Genomic DNA, 15,570 nt, shown 5'->3' with positions numbered 1-15,570 from the left:
TTTCCTTTTTTTTTTTTTTTTCATGTCAAAGGAAACGGATCACAATAGACTTGTTCGCCGCGAACTATACGGAAGAAGATCCTTTTTGTTACAATATTCGAAGTCACGGCACTGGAAATATTCAGATTCCACGACCATCGATGCGTAAATACTAATTAAAGTTTTTGAATCGATATTGAATAGAATTAACATTCTGATGTCATGTTTGAACGATATCGTATAAATTATTACTATTATCCTACAAATATTTTTATCGTTTTAATAATTCTTCTAGATTTTTATATTAATTTTATTGTAACTAAATTAAAATGCGATTAAAATGTTCGAAACTTGAACATTCAATTCTTATGACATTATTTTCTTTCTCTTAAAAATATATATAAATATATAAATATTATAAATTCTACATAATCTATTAATATAATTCTACATAAAAGTGTACATAATATCATAATAAACTGAAAATACAAAAAAAAAATATAAATATTTTAAAATCCACATCAAATACGATTTGATACCAAAGAGGATTAACAAGAAACGATTCAAACCCTCGATCCATGTCTGATCCGATGTCGAAATATTTCGCAACAAATCTTAATGACTCACAGACACGTGACTCTTAATTCCGTTGAGCGAGAAGAAGAGTCCAAAATTCTTTAAGACTCTCTTCCCAGTGGATGAAGGCTATCGAGGCTTTTACAAAAAGGCTTTCGTACGAACGGATCGAGGAGTGGATTATTTAAGGGAGAGGGCCAGAAGCGTTGAACAGCTCGAGGCTTGTTAGAACTTGGCTTTCGCTTTGAACCTTCGTGCACCGTTTCGTCCTCCTCCTTGGGAGGGGGACAGGGAGACCGGAATAAGGGTTAAAAATGTATAAGATAAGATAGAGAGCGTCGGTGATCGAAGAAGGAGAAAAAGAGAGCCAATAGCTTGGGGCGAAAGAAGACAGTGAAATGAAGAAGAACGCGAAACCGAGACAGAGAGAACTTTCATTATTGATCAAAGAAACTGAGTGTCGCTTCCCTACCCAAAAGCTTGTTCTATTCAACTTGCCTTCGGCTTTCCATTAAAAATACCAACGTCATCCGCTTTTTGCGACATCGACACGATCTCACCTACCGATATCATCCGCGTATCCTACCACGGATATTCCCTTTCTTTATTTATTGACTCTTACGGATTCTATAGATGCTTTAATTCGATTGTCGACAATGCCAAACCTTCGTACTGTTTATTGTCTTGAAGAAATTAATTAAATTTCGCTACTGGTGTCTTATAACCGGCAATAAAAAGTTTATATGAAAAAAAAAAGTATACACGCTTTATTTCTGAAATAGAAGTCTGAAAGTTTCTGTTTTCCATGGATCCTAATTAATATAAAAAACTTTAAGACTTATTTATGAAGTATATTAAGCTTTCTATAATATAATTTATTTATTTCATAATTAATATATGAAAAATATTTAAATATATTAAAAAAGTTATTAAAATGCAACGAAAATCATTCATTTTAATAAAAATAAAGAATAAATCATATTTCTGAATATAAAATTATTATAATTATACCTATAAAATATAATGTTCTTTCTTCTAATAATAAAAATTATTGTTACTAAGATTTTATATATAATTTAATAAAATTCTACTAAAAATTAAAATTCCATTTAAATAACATGCAATACCTACCTGTACAGTTCTATAAAATAAATAATCTAATGATACAGCGCACTCTATTAGAAAAATTTATAATCTATATGAATTAATGATTCAAAAAAATCTTATGCAGATTTTTGCAACTGATTATTTCTAGAATTTTCTTATAATTTATACAAATAAAATGCAACAAATATCTGTAATATAAAAATAATTGAAAATAGAAATTTTCACTAGTTTATATTTTTTTAATTTCCTTTATATCATTTTAATATCATTTCCAACATTATCGATTCAGTAAAGAATATGACTAGAACGTTCATAGTGATTGGAATTGGAACTAAATGTATTGCAATGAATTCTCGCGGATAATTTAACACAATTTAAATAATAAAATAACATTTAATTTAAATAAAATAAAACAATTATGATAATATTATATGATAATGAATATATTATTATTTATATATCAATATCTAATAATGTAAATAATTTAAATAATGTATTACTATTTTTATTATATAATAATTTTATCTATATAATATTTAATTTTTTCGAACTATGTTCATTTAAAATCATGGATATAAAGATTTTATTACATATGAAATTAAAAATAAATATATATATTCGAAATATATATTTTCTTAAAACTGAACTCATGTGTAATCATGAGACAATAAATATAGAAATAAAATAACTTACATAATAACGTGGCTTGATGTAATTGTTCCTCGAGTCTACCAGATTAATTGCAGCATACAATTTAACACATATATATGATATATAATGTCTTTTGTAGAGCAGAAATCTGAAATAAATTGCAAATATGTATCAAATAATAGTGGTTATTATTTGTGTGTTATTATTAAATATTAAAGAATAATGAATATTAAATTGAATAAAATTAATCATTAAAAATACGAATATTTACTTAGAATATCTTTTTAGAAAAATATTTGGCAAAAACTATGAACTTTTCTTAAGGAATCGTTCAAAAATATCATATGCATTATTTTAATAGATATATTACGAAATATGAAAATATTTTACATAAATTCATTAAAATAAATTATAAAATATAATAAAAAATACTTACATTCTTTTATTTGCTCTCTTAAAATACTTTTTTTTGCACTAAAAGTGTAAAGAAGAAATCACATCGGCACTTTCAAACTTACATTTTTACAACTGTCATGCTTGCGATTCTCGAAAAAGTCAAAAGAATTATTATCGATTATAAATCGATTATATTAACGGCGCGAAATTTAAATTTTCATTATTGAATAGACATAAAACATAAAACTATTTTTTATAAAAATATACATATATAAATATAATTATAAAATATACTTTTTTTACTTTTTTATCGATATTTAATATTTAAAAAATTATTTATTAATTAACTGGAAAGAATTATTATTATATAAATAGCATTTTTATAGAGTCAATACTATCTTCTATATTGTTAAATCTATACTGTCAATTATTAACGTGTTCAATAATTTCTTTTTATTTTTATAATTCATAATTAGATAATGAATGAAGAAACTGTGTGGCAAGAATTATCAGAAATATTTGCTGATCCTCCTGAAACAAGAGATAAATGCTTACAGTGCAAGTATGTAAACATATGTGATTAGGTTATGTTTATATAAATCTTTATAATGAAATAAATATATTTTATATTAATAAAATAAAGAAATAAATTCTAACATTATTTTTTATTAAATATATTAATATTATATGAATACAGGAGACCAGTACCAGTATGTTGGTGTCCAGGGTTACCAAAGCATCCTATATGTCCTGCATCAAAAATAATAATTTTACAACATCCAGCTGAAGCAAAACGTTGCTTAAGAACGGCACCTATGCTTGCTCTAGGATTAGAACCTGGAAAATGTATAATTTACAGGTAATTAATTTAAAATATCAAAATATTATATCAAAAATTAAAAGTTAATGTTATAATTTTCTTTTATTTTAGAGGAAAAAAATTTCCACTTTCAAAACATGAAGGTCTAACAGAAATTTTAAATGATAAAAATAGTATATTATTATATCCATCTCCAGATGCCATAGCACTTAATAAATTAAATCCTGTTGGAATTAATGGACAGAAACCTTATAATCTTATTTTATTAGATGGAACTTGGCCACAAGCAAAGGTAATATAATATATTTTGTAATTTCATCAATTTATGTATTGAAATATATAAAAATGTTATTTTTAAGGCAATATATCATTCAAGTCCAGCATTATGTGTTTTACAAGCATGTAAATTAGTTGGAGTTCCAACAAGTGAATATGTTATTAGAACACAACCAACTGAAGGTTGTTTATCTACACTTGAAACTGGTGCATTTGCACTTTCTATTTTAGAAAATGATCCAGAATTGAAAGATAAAATGCTTGGACCATTACATTATCTTTGCCGGTAAGTTTTTAATAACATAATAAACTCAATTTTATAAAAGTAATAATTTAAAAACTTTAGATTTCAACTAGAAAATGGTGCTGTAACTCATCAAAGTAAAGAATTTTTAATTAAACAAAAAGCTTATCCAAAACTTATAGGACGGAGATTAGCTAAGCAATTACGTATGCTGCCAGAGGAATCTACATGACATTTTTTATTTAATAGTTCTTAGAAAGTTGATATTTTATAAGAAATATGTAATTTTTATAGCCATATTTTTGAAAAATACAAAGATACAAATAAGATAAACGAATAACATTTTTAATTTAAAAGTATATTTTTATAAATATTGCAGCATGTTATTTCATATTTTTTGACAATATACGAAAATCAAATTTCATATTTCCATATTGTGGTGCAAAACTAAATGACCATAAAACAGTACTTTGTTGTGTAACATGTGTTATATCTTTAAATAAATGTACGCCTTGTCTTGTAAATGGATCCCATGATATCCGAGTTCCAGATTGTATTTCTACGGTAGGTCCCGACGATATTGTGATTTCGGAATTCAAATGCCAATCAATCCATAGAGCTACACCATTACACATTCCATTCCTAAATTTAAATAAAAAATATATAAAATATAAATATTATAATTTATAACAATTATTAATATAAAATATCATAAGAGCTTACGTTAAAATAGGCACAGTTTCTGAAATATTTACATCTTCAATTTCATTTACATTTTGTGTTAAATCAAATTTTTTAATAACGAAAGGTAAACTTAATGCTTTAGTAGGATATTCCCACAATGGTTGAACTTCTACAGGACTATCACTTTTATCACTTGATGCCTATAATACATCATAAAAATTAATTTTTCTATTACATCTTCAATTTGTATTCACTTACTTGTATAAGTTTGTCAAAAATAGATAGATCAAAACCCTCACAGACTCCAAGAGGTGCTCGTATTTTATGCAAATCATTAAACTCAACTATAACTCCCATTATTGTTGCTGCAATTGGAATCCTTTGTATTTGAGAAGAATATCTTGAAATTAAATACCAGAAGTAAAGATTTTCCCATGGTACAATTGAAGTAATAAAATATGGTTCACCAAAAATTAAATTAATTTCATTTTCGGGAGGTAAATTATCTACTGATTCAATAATTTCTACTTTTTCCGAAAGTTCGTTTTTTTTAACAAACATTTCAATACATTTTTTGGATAAAAAGTTTGTCTCCAAAACGAATATCTTTTTCGCACCTAATTTAATAGCTGCAAGACCCAATAAACAGCCGTCCGAAAGACATAAACATATTGTATCTGGTGTAATTTTTTCTTCTAAAACTTTGATATATTTTTCATTTCGTGTATAATCATTTAATTGTCCTATTCGAGTTCTACAATAAGCCACATGTACATTACAATTGCAGACAGGTCTTTCACAATCTGGTGCTTCATTTCTGTAAGCAAAATGATATATACAAATCTACAAATTATAAAATAATGTAATGAGATATTTACATTGGCTTACATTGATTCATTTATTAATTGGAACCATAATGAATATTCATCGTGATATCCAATTAAACTAACTTCATTGTTAACAGTAACTGGAGTTTCAACAGGTAAATAATAAATAGCTTGCATCCAATGATCTCTCCATGGTATTAAATCTGCTATTGTTTTCAAACTAAAACCTTTATTTTGTAAGATTTTTGTATCTGGATGTTCCCACACTGGTGCACAACTTAATAAAACCTAGATAAAGAACTATTTAATAATAAATTTAAAATCTTTTAATAAATAATAATTACCTGATTATTTACATCCATAATTAAATCCCACCACATAAAAATAGCATGTGCAGTACCATTTATAATTGGTTTTACATGCAAACATCTTTTTTCATCATATAATAAAGTTGATTTACCAGATAAATCAAACCTAGAATTTTTATTTTATATTTCACTATCAATGAAATTCTTTTAATATTGAATAATTTATATACATATATTTACTTAAATAATAATAATATATATATATATTTACTTAAATATAGGTTGAGGAGGTAATAAAGGCTTAAATGCATCATCAGGAAATTGTGTTAATTGTATATCATGTACTGCAGCTGCTCCAGAACAAGATTTTACAGAATGTGGAGTGTTTAATAAATACTTATTTTTAACTTTAATAGGACATATTGTATTCCATGCACATACAGCAGAACTTTCTACTACTTGTACCCAAATAGTAGCACTATGTGGAATTACAATACTATTTTCCTAACATAAAATAAGTAAATTAAATATATTAAATTATATAAATTATATAAAAGTGTATGATTTGTACTTCAAGAAGATTTTCATGAGCATGACGAAATGTAGAAAGTGCTCCTTCTCCAATAAGTTCAGTATCAAATACTTCAGTAACCAAAATGTTTGCTTTTTTAACCATATCACCATTTTTTCCAATAGTCATTTTTGTAGAACGTTTATGTATTAATTTAATTTTGTCTTCAAAACCATTTTCTTGAATTATTTTTATAGCACATTTAGCCATTGGTGTAAAAGCCTAAAAAAATATAATTTTGTAATATACAAATAATATCATAATATTAATAATTTATAAACTTATTGTGTCTGGTGAAGTTTACTTCACAAGCTGTAATACTATCTGCACCACATTTAGCAGCCATCATTGATAATAAACCAGTTCCAGTTCCTATATCAAGTACATTAGCTTCTTCTCCATTTTGGTGCTTTTTTTCAATTGCAGCTTTAATACCTAGGTAATATTTTTGATTCTATAATTATAAAAAAATTTTTAAACATAATAAATAGAAAATCATTTCAGAACATTTTAACAGAAAGTACTAACTCTTTCATGATCATGCAACATATCAGCAAATGCTGATCGAGCAATTTCTTGATGATAATCATAATTTTCATCTTTTTCTTCCCAATTAATTGTTCCCGTTAAAGGATTTAAACACTGAATAAAGATACTCATATTTCGTATCCGAATTAATTGAGAAAAACAAATTTTGAGCATAACCTTCTTACGACATAAACTTTTTAAATCACATAAATGCAAATTTTATTATTCAATTATTAAATATATTTATTTATAAAGATAACAAGAAATAAAAAAAAAATGAAGACAACAATAAAAAAATAACATGAAGTCAATATCAAATATTTATTTAGACCAATTTTTATTTATCAACAATAAATTCAGTATCACAAGTTTGAAATCCGAGATTAGAATTAACATATAATGTATTGAAAAATTGAAGAAAATCGCGTTATAATTGATATGTGAGTTACAGATAATAAAATAAATTAAATAACATAAAATTAATAATTATATAAAAATAATTTCAATATTATGACAAATACAAACTACACACGTGCAAATATATATAACCATAGATAAAATATAGAATAGACCCAACTACCTAACATCCAATGTATTTTCATGTCCCATCTCCATGTCGAGTAGCTTCAGAGCCCCCTTACGATTTAATTAAGTATAGACAAAGAGAGCAAACAATAAGAGAAGGATAGAGATAGGATAAAAATATGGAAATCAGCGCCATCTTCAGAGTGCCGTATATGAAACTCAATGCACAAGGACAGAAAATAATAAGAAAAGGATAAAGATAAATAAGAACTGATTATTAGCGCCATCTCTTGAATATCAAAGACATTTTTTTAAAAATAGAGCCGATAAAATAGATTCAGAATTAAATATCAACGCCATCTCTTAAGTAAGAAACTTGAGAGATGGCGCTAATATTCAATTTTGATTCTACCTTATCTTGTTTTTAATAAATGTCTTTGATATTCAAGAGATGGCGCTAATAATCAGTTCTTATCTATCTTTATCCTTTTCTTATTATTTTCTGTCCTTGTGCATTGAGTTTCATTTACGGCACTCTGAAGATGGCGCTGATTTCCATATTTTTACCCTATCTCTGTCCTCTTCCTTATATTTACTCTCTTTGTTTATACTTTCTTTTGGCGGGTAACTACAAATGAAATATAAAGTGTCAATTAAATACATTTTCATTATTTTTCTTTCAAAAATACAATGTATTTGTATCTTTAATATAAAAAATATAGATAATAAATTCCAGATTTTATAATTTATCTCCTAAAATATAATATACGAATTTTTAAATAAGATGTAATAGAATTTACAAACGAAAGTTTAATCCAGGGAATAACAAAAATTTTTAAAAGATTCTATCGAAGATTCTTATAGAAAAATTTTTTTTTGTTTATATTTTATATTGAAATTTAATTTCAATTCCAACCAAGTAACGTTTCAATCTTATTCCAATTCGAATCGGTAATGTTGAGAATGATATTGACAAAATGTTAAGATTCTCGAAACGTAAAATAAAAAATATATTGAATATTAAATCAATTATATACTTCATTTGCGTATCTTATCTATATTTTTTTTTTTATTTAATTATAATCCCTCTCATTTTAATAGCGCTGCTATCTCATTCTATTCTGAATTGATAACATCGCATGTGATACGATGATGGTAATGAAATAAAAAAATACACAGAATAATAATTCCATTTCATATCTCGTCAGTTCTGAAAAAAAAAAAAATCGCATTGAAGAGCGAAGCAAGATGATCGAGAGAAAGATCAATCGAGAAAAATAAAAAATGAAATAGGGGAAGTAATAGAGAGAGACAGGACTATGATATGAGAGGTAGGACATGGTAGAGGGCATTAAAGGGTGGAACATCTAGCGTTGGAGGGACAAACGAGTGAGATTTAGTTGGTGGGGAGAATCGGATAGCGAGTGGAAAGTCTGACCCGCTCACAGTCTCGTTGATCCAGCTACGGGTAGTACGTACCGTGACGTGACAATGGCGGTAGTCGTGATTGCGAAACGGTACGTTATTGTGATCAGCTGATCAACTAGACTCGAAGGAAAGGGTTAAATCGAAAAAAAGAATACGTGATAAATCATAAGATAAAGGTTCGAGAGAGAAACGACATATTATAGTTATTCGAGATAATTAAGAAAGAAAAAAAAAGATGATAATTGCATTTTCGGCGATGTCATTGTATTTGTGATTCGCTCTGTCTGTAGGGCACCGGTGCTCTTTTGTGTTGTGTATATAGTGGTTTGCATTTTTGCGGGTGTGTTGTGTGCACGTATGCGTGGAATTCGCGAAAAGCGTTAGATAAATGTGTCTTAACCATGCCTGCTGTGCGGAAGTATAGAAGGGATACCAGTGAAGTGAGCTGCTGTCTCAAGTATGTGATCTTTGGATTTAACGTTATGTTTTGGGTGAGTACAATATATATGCATTTTTATCTATTTTATTTTAGCTTGATGTTGGCAAAATGTATCAGCTTCAAATTTGTTGGATTTTATTATGATTTTATTAAATCATTGGTAGGATAATTGAAATTTATTTAATTTAACAAAGAACAAAAAATAAATTTTTTACATTGTGTTTTGACAAATAAAACTGAAAATGTGATTAATAATTAATGATTAATGATTAACCTACCACTGATGATATATATATTTTATATATATATATACTTAATATTTTATTTATTCTTTTTATTCCTTAATTACATGATAAATAATATCAGTTGTTGAATTAATTTTTTGCTTTTACATTTACATTTATTAATAATTTACAAAAATAATAATAAAAAATTTAAATAAATGCATGCAGTTTCAGGATATACATACATATATGTATGAGAAAATATTTAAATTAAAATACTCGTTCAATTATACATATATAAATGAAAAAAAATTATAAATACTGTATATGCAATGAATTATTCTTATGAATATCGTGAAAAATCTGCAATGCAGTTCATGTACACTCCAGTTGCTCCAATTTCAAAAACAATTCAGGATATCTATTTATAACTTCTATAATTATAATTTTTATGCCATATACATAGTAATATACAGATTGAATATTTATAACTATATATATACATTTTTTAAAACAAATCACATAAATTTTTATATTTCAAGATTAATTGAAATGTAAAAATTAAACAAATTAAATTCCAAATATAATATTTTAAATATAATATAATAATATAATATTTTAAATATAAATTTAAATATTTCAAATATTTTAAATTCCTTAAATATATATTAATTTTCATACTCCTCATGCAGTTTAGCAATATATGGTATTTTAATTATTAGATTAAAGATTAAGTTTAAGAATTAGTTTTTTTAAAGTGTACAAAGATAATTCAACTTTAATGACAAAGAATACAACCATATGTTCGCATAATAGTATAGACAAGAGGATAAAATAAGTTTTATTTTTTTCACTATATTGTGAATTAAGTAGAGTTAAATTGATATTTAAATATCCTAGTGATTTATTGAAAGATTCTCGACGAAGATAGTATATTCACTTTTCATTGGGAAACAGTTGAACGTCCTTCAACTCGGCGAACAGATGTTCGGTAATGAACTGTTTCTCTTTCGTGACTGATTATGCTCATCGAGTTTGTTCACAATGCTATTTTTTTCAAACACTCGTTCGTTAATTGATAATAAGATAATATTTATAAATCTGCAATCTCTTTGTCATATTTTAATTAATATACATATAATAATACATAAAATATACATATAATAATATAAATATTATATGTGCTAGTGAAAATTGTGTATGAACATTTTATATGTACATAATCATAATCGTATCAGAGAATTATATTTATTCATTGCGACATTAATTATCCAAATAAACTGCACTGTGAAAAATTGATACGCTAAAGAGGAAATTTTGGAAAATTTAGTAACAATATTATATCGTAAATTTTTTTTTAAATATTTCATAGAGAAAAAATAGAATATATTTCTAATTTTTGAATGGTAAAAAAAAATTTTAATAAAAATTGTTTAAACATTAAAAATTTGTCGAATAAAATTTAAAAAAAAGTTCCAAATGATTTGAATAATAATTTTGAAAATAAAAATTTTTTTCAAGCTCTCAGAATTCATTAAAATTGACGAATATTTCATTATTAATAAATTATTTGATTTTTATCTTTATGTAAACTTTTGTACATATTTAAAATGATGGACAGATTCAATTAAATTTTTGCTTAGATACAAATTTTTTTAAACTTCCAGAAATTATAAATTTATTATAAAATTTTATTATTAATATATGATCGAACATATAAAGTATTTGATTTTGAATAAATTTTTGCTCATTTTGATTAAGTATTATAATATATACCTTATATTGTTTTTCACGAAAATGTCAATTGTTTCCTGTCTTTATTACTTCCTTTCTGTAACTCCTTATTCTTATTGTCTCCTCGTTGCTAAGACTGTGTTTGAGGAATCTCATTACAAAACTTGCCTGTAAAACCGGTTTCTAACCAGTGCAACCGGCCACTATGGCATGGGTTTGCTTTTCTCGAAGTAAGTGTGACTTCTTCGATTCTCTTGCACGGTAAGTAAACTTTCGACGTTGTAAAAACTTCCATGAATACATAATTACTTCTTAACAATGAAATAAACGTGTCTTTACTTTCTACAATTCGTGATTTATTTAAAAAAATGAAGAAAAAATGAAAAGTTAAATTTTTTTCTATCACGTTCCCTCAGAATCTTTCACGAAAGTTAATAAAGAACAAATAAAATTATCTATTGGAATATGATGGAAGATCTTGATAATAAGGTGCATATTATAATAGGAAAGAAAGTAGAAAAAGAATTCTTTATTCCAAATAAAAGGCCAATTACCATCGATCAATTTAAAAATTTAAAAATTGGAAAAGAAATATCAAAATATTTAAATTAAATTATTATTTAAATTAATATATTTTTAAGATAAAATTTAAATATTTATCTATTTATTAAATCATTTTATTATTTATTATTATAATATTATTTAAATCATTGCAATAATTTTTTTATTTTTAACATGAAAAATATTTTCTGAAAAGAGTATTTTGTGAAGCAATGTAATTTATCCATTTTTATTATAGAAAGTAATAAAAAAACAATGATTTTATATAAAATTTTATATTAAAGCATAAAAATTACCAATATTAAAAATATTAAATTTTTATACTATGAAAAATTAAAAACAGACAAGTGAAATAACAATTTATCATCGAAAATTCATAATGTTTAATAAATGTTTGTTTGATTAAAAAACAAACAAAGACTTTGATTAAAATTCATATATTTTTTTTAATTATTCGTCCAGAGAAAAGAATAATCGATATAAAAGATTAAAAAATATTTAAATTCACATTCATTAAATGAATCATTTATTCTAATTACCTTTATATTTATCACAATTATCTTTTCTCAATTTAATGAACTTATCTATAAATTAATAATATAAATATTAAATTTTGACTCTAAATTCTCTAATTTTGGATAATCAAATTTATCAGAAATGTTAAATAAAAATCAAGAGATTAAGGAATCTATATAAGATGTCTGAGTTCAAAAGTCTAAATCTCCTTACCAAATCTTGTCTGACTACTTGTATTTACAAGTAGAATGACTTTATGGTTCATCGATGCTAAACAATTTTTCTTATATGCTTCATATCATTCATCGTTCTAATTGAATACATAGCAAACATCCATAAGAATAAGCAATTCCATTTAGAATCCATTATATATCTTGTTAAGACTTAGACAATTATCTGTAATCGAGAATTCAGAAACAGAAAAGTATAAAGCTATTATTTATAAGTTCATTACGCCCCTTAACTTTCTATGGACTCCTTCTATTGGTTCTTGTTGAGTTTCTTATATTATCTTTTTAAATCCCTTTGAAAGAATGTTCTTATTTTTCCTGATAAACCATTTAAACGTTCAAGTTGACGACTATATAAGGAAGAAGGAATTTTCAAGAGTCTAAAACAATGAATTTAGACCATTTATTGTCTGAACCAAAATTTTATTTTTGAAGGAAGGAATTTTTATTTTTTTCTGATAAATCTTTTAGACATTCGATTTTGATAAATAAATAAAGATTTCAATAAGCAATACAGAATTTTTTCAGATTTTTTGAGAGCCTAAAACAATGAAAAAAATAATCATACACTATTCAGATTGAAATAAATTTTAATATATTTGTTCACAAAGGAAGGAAAGAAATTAAAAATAAGAAATATTGGATGAAAGTATTAGCTAAAAATAAAGTGAGTTTCTCTATCTGTTCAGTGATTGCAATACTATAAAATGCAAGAAACATGTTAATATATGTTTATAAGAAATTTCGATTAAAAAAATCAATCTTCTAAATTGAAAATAATATCCAAAGCATTATAACGAACCGTGTCGTCGATTCGCTTTCTAATCATTACGTAACGAGTATTACAGCTGTTGTAACAATATTATAGTTATTTAGTACTTGGATCATAAAAAAAACAGTTAATTAATTTATTGTGTTTAACATCAATTTTATTAATTATTAATTATAAAATAATTGACATTTAATTATCGTTTTCTTTATAGAAAAAAGTATAAATAATATTTGTATTCAATAGCTATAAAAAAATAGATAAAAATAAAATAATCAATGAAGAGAAATCAATGAATGTTCTTAAAATATAAATTAATTTTATATCTTATTTATATTTACTTTCATGAAATTTCAAAGCTTACTTAATGGTTCAACAATTCATTTTTTGTACAATATAATTTGTTCAAAAATATTTGCATATAATCTCTTAAATAATAATGTATCGTAAAATTGCATACTTACTAATAATAAATTGGCAGTCATCGATCGAATTAAATTATGACAATTTATTAATTTATACATAAATTACATTTACGATATAAAATTTTTGTTTTTAATAAAATTTCATTCATCGTTGCATTTAAAACTTACATAAATTGGATAGATAAAATTCAATTTCCTTTAAAGTAACAAATTCAAGGAAGAAAAAAAATAGTTAGGCTTAGCAAACAATAGAATCATAGGAAAGGAAATTAATCGCTATGATTTCCAATTATAAAGATATATCGTAACAATTACTGAGTCGTATAATACGAGAGACAATTTCAAATTGTTTCATCAGAACAAATCTTTATCGATTCTAATTTTTCCATTTGTTTCGATTCGAAACAGCATGCAGGTTCTTATGCACAAAACGGGTTCGACGACCTTTTGTCATGAGTCACACGGACGAATAAGTACAGCATGCGTGCGTGAAACCCTATCTTCCGGCCACCGGAAAATGTTATGAACAACGTTATTACTGTATCCTCTCTGCCTACTACATTTTAAATGCATTTCCGACCAAGTGAACCTTTTTGTTCTGATTATGCAGTTTAATACGATACTTTGACATTTAAACCCATCTTACAAAACACTAAATCTCATATAATACGCGTATCGAATCGTGTTACTCCAATTAGCTTGATATAGGATCTTCTACATGGATTAGAAGATATGAATGTTATCAAAGTAATACGTGCTAATGCTATATCTATAGTACAACGGATTATTCGTGATTTCTGAGATTTAATTGGATTTTAAGATAATTTACTCTTCTCTTTGTATATATAAATGATTCCCTGTGATCAATTTTTTAAAAAAATCGTACAAAATTGTTACTCTTTATTATTATTTGATATTTTTGAAATTGAAAACTCGTATAATTAATATACTTACTCGTACTTTGTGATTATTTTTTGTACATAAGATTAATTTCTCATATTAGTCCAGATAATACAATTAATAAGACGCTTAAAGTGATTGATTGAGAATTATTTTTAAGTTTTTATTACTTCGTACAATATCTAATTTGACTGACCTTTTATTACGCAAGTATGCTTTGTGTAAGTAGGTCAGGTATGGAGGGCTGGATGATGCGCTCGGACGCATAAAGAGGGTAAGTGCACTTATGCTGTTCTTGCATCCGTGTCCTCAATTGTTAATGTACCAAATCTTATTCTGTATTGAATAAGATTCGTATTCGTACATTTATGTCAACAATAAATATCATATTTTGAACCAGAGATATAATCACATAGTGATAAATAACAATAACAATTCTAATAAATATCGTTAAAGAACAATACATGCGAATTAATATGCAAATTCAATTCGATGCAAAACAATGTTATTTTTTATCGCGATACTCCATTTCTCTTTATTTTCTTTCAATCTAAAAATTATTACCTTTCAATGAATTCAAAAATTTTATTTTTCACCTTAAAAAAGAAATCTACTATCTATTCAAATTTGTTTGTTTTATAAAATAAATATAATATATATATGTACGTAATTTAAAATATTTTTACAAAATGAACAGAGAACTGTTCGCATCTCGAAAATAATTAACAGGGAGAATAAAATGAGCCTCGTGTTGAAAATATCAAAATTTCGAGAAAAAAGGGATCTCGCAATAAAAATTTTCTACGGGTTCATAAAAATTTCTCTCTAAATTTTCGCGCGCGTCACAATCTG

The 15,570-nt window shown here is 25.3% G+C and overlaps 3 protein-coding genes across 7 annotated transcripts in view; 2 read left to right on the top strand and 1 right to left on the bottom strand.

Moving 5' to 3' along the window:
* Positions 1-3,059: 3,059 nt before the first annotated feature.
* Positions 3,060-4,382, top strand: LOC102681999 (DTW domain-containing protein 2). The gene is made up of 5 exons (XM_006618902.2): positions 3,060-3,271; positions 3,407-3,568; positions 3,641-3,821; positions 3,889-4,091; positions 4,152-4,382. The coding sequence occupies exons 1-5, from the start codon at positions 3,189-3,191 to the stop codon at positions 4,279-4,281; spliced, it is 759 nt and encodes a 252-aa protein (XP_006618965.1). The 5' UTR covers positions 3,060-3,188; the 3' UTR covers positions 4,282-4,382.
* Positions 4,383-4,386: 4 nt separating this feature from the next.
* LOC102670681 (protein arginine N-methyltransferase 7) lies at positions 4,387-7,727 on the bottom strand. 3 transcript variants are annotated; one of them, XM_006618904.2, is made up of 9 exons: positions 7,548-7,727; positions 6,744-6,874; positions 6,440-6,661; positions 6,140-6,372; positions 5,905-6,034; positions 5,622-5,848; positions 4,992-5,550; positions 4,773-4,933; positions 4,387-4,691 (listed from the first exon to the last, which is right to left on the bottom strand). In XM_006618904.2, exons 1-9 carry the CDS (start codon positions 7,567-7,569, stop codon positions 4,433-4,435), a joined length of 1,944 nt encoding a protein of 647 aa, XP_006618967.1. In that variant the 5' UTR covers positions 7,570-7,727; the 3' UTR covers positions 4,387-4,432. The 3 variants fall into 3 exon arrangements, with proteins under 3 accessions (XP_006618967.1, XP_006618966.1, XP_031367899.1); XM_006618903.2 differs by lacking the exon at positions 7,548-7,727 and adding an exon at positions 6,968-7,526 and having other exon boundaries at positions 6,744-6,893; XM_031512039.1 differs by lacking the exon at positions 7,548-7,727 and adding an exon at positions 6,968-7,181.
* Positions 7,728-9,053: 1,326 nt separating this feature from the next.
* Positions 9,054-15,570, top strand: part of LOC102681247 (tetraspanin-5) — a 46,043-nt gene continuing 39,526 nt past the window's right edge. For all 3 annotated transcript variants that reach the window (XM_006618896.2, XM_006618897.2, XM_006618895.2), the window contains exon 1: positions 9,054-9,411. In XM_006618896.2, coding sequence (XP_006618959.1) covers positions 9,322-9,411 — 90 coding nt within the window. In that variant the 5' untranslated portion in view covers positions 9,054-9,321. The remainder of the gene's footprint in view (positions 9,412-15,570) is intronic.

This window comes from Apis dorsata, unplaced genomic scaffold, assembly GCF_000469605.1.
Source record: "Apis dorsata unplaced genomic scaffold, Apis dorsata 1.3 scaffold_382, whole genome shotgun sequence".
Lineage (NCBI taxonomy): Eukaryota > Metazoa > Arthropoda > Insecta > Hymenoptera > Apidae > Apis > Apis dorsata.
The sequence above is the reverse complement of the archived record's forward strand: the minus strand, read 5'-3'. Positions and strand labels throughout refer to the sequence as shown.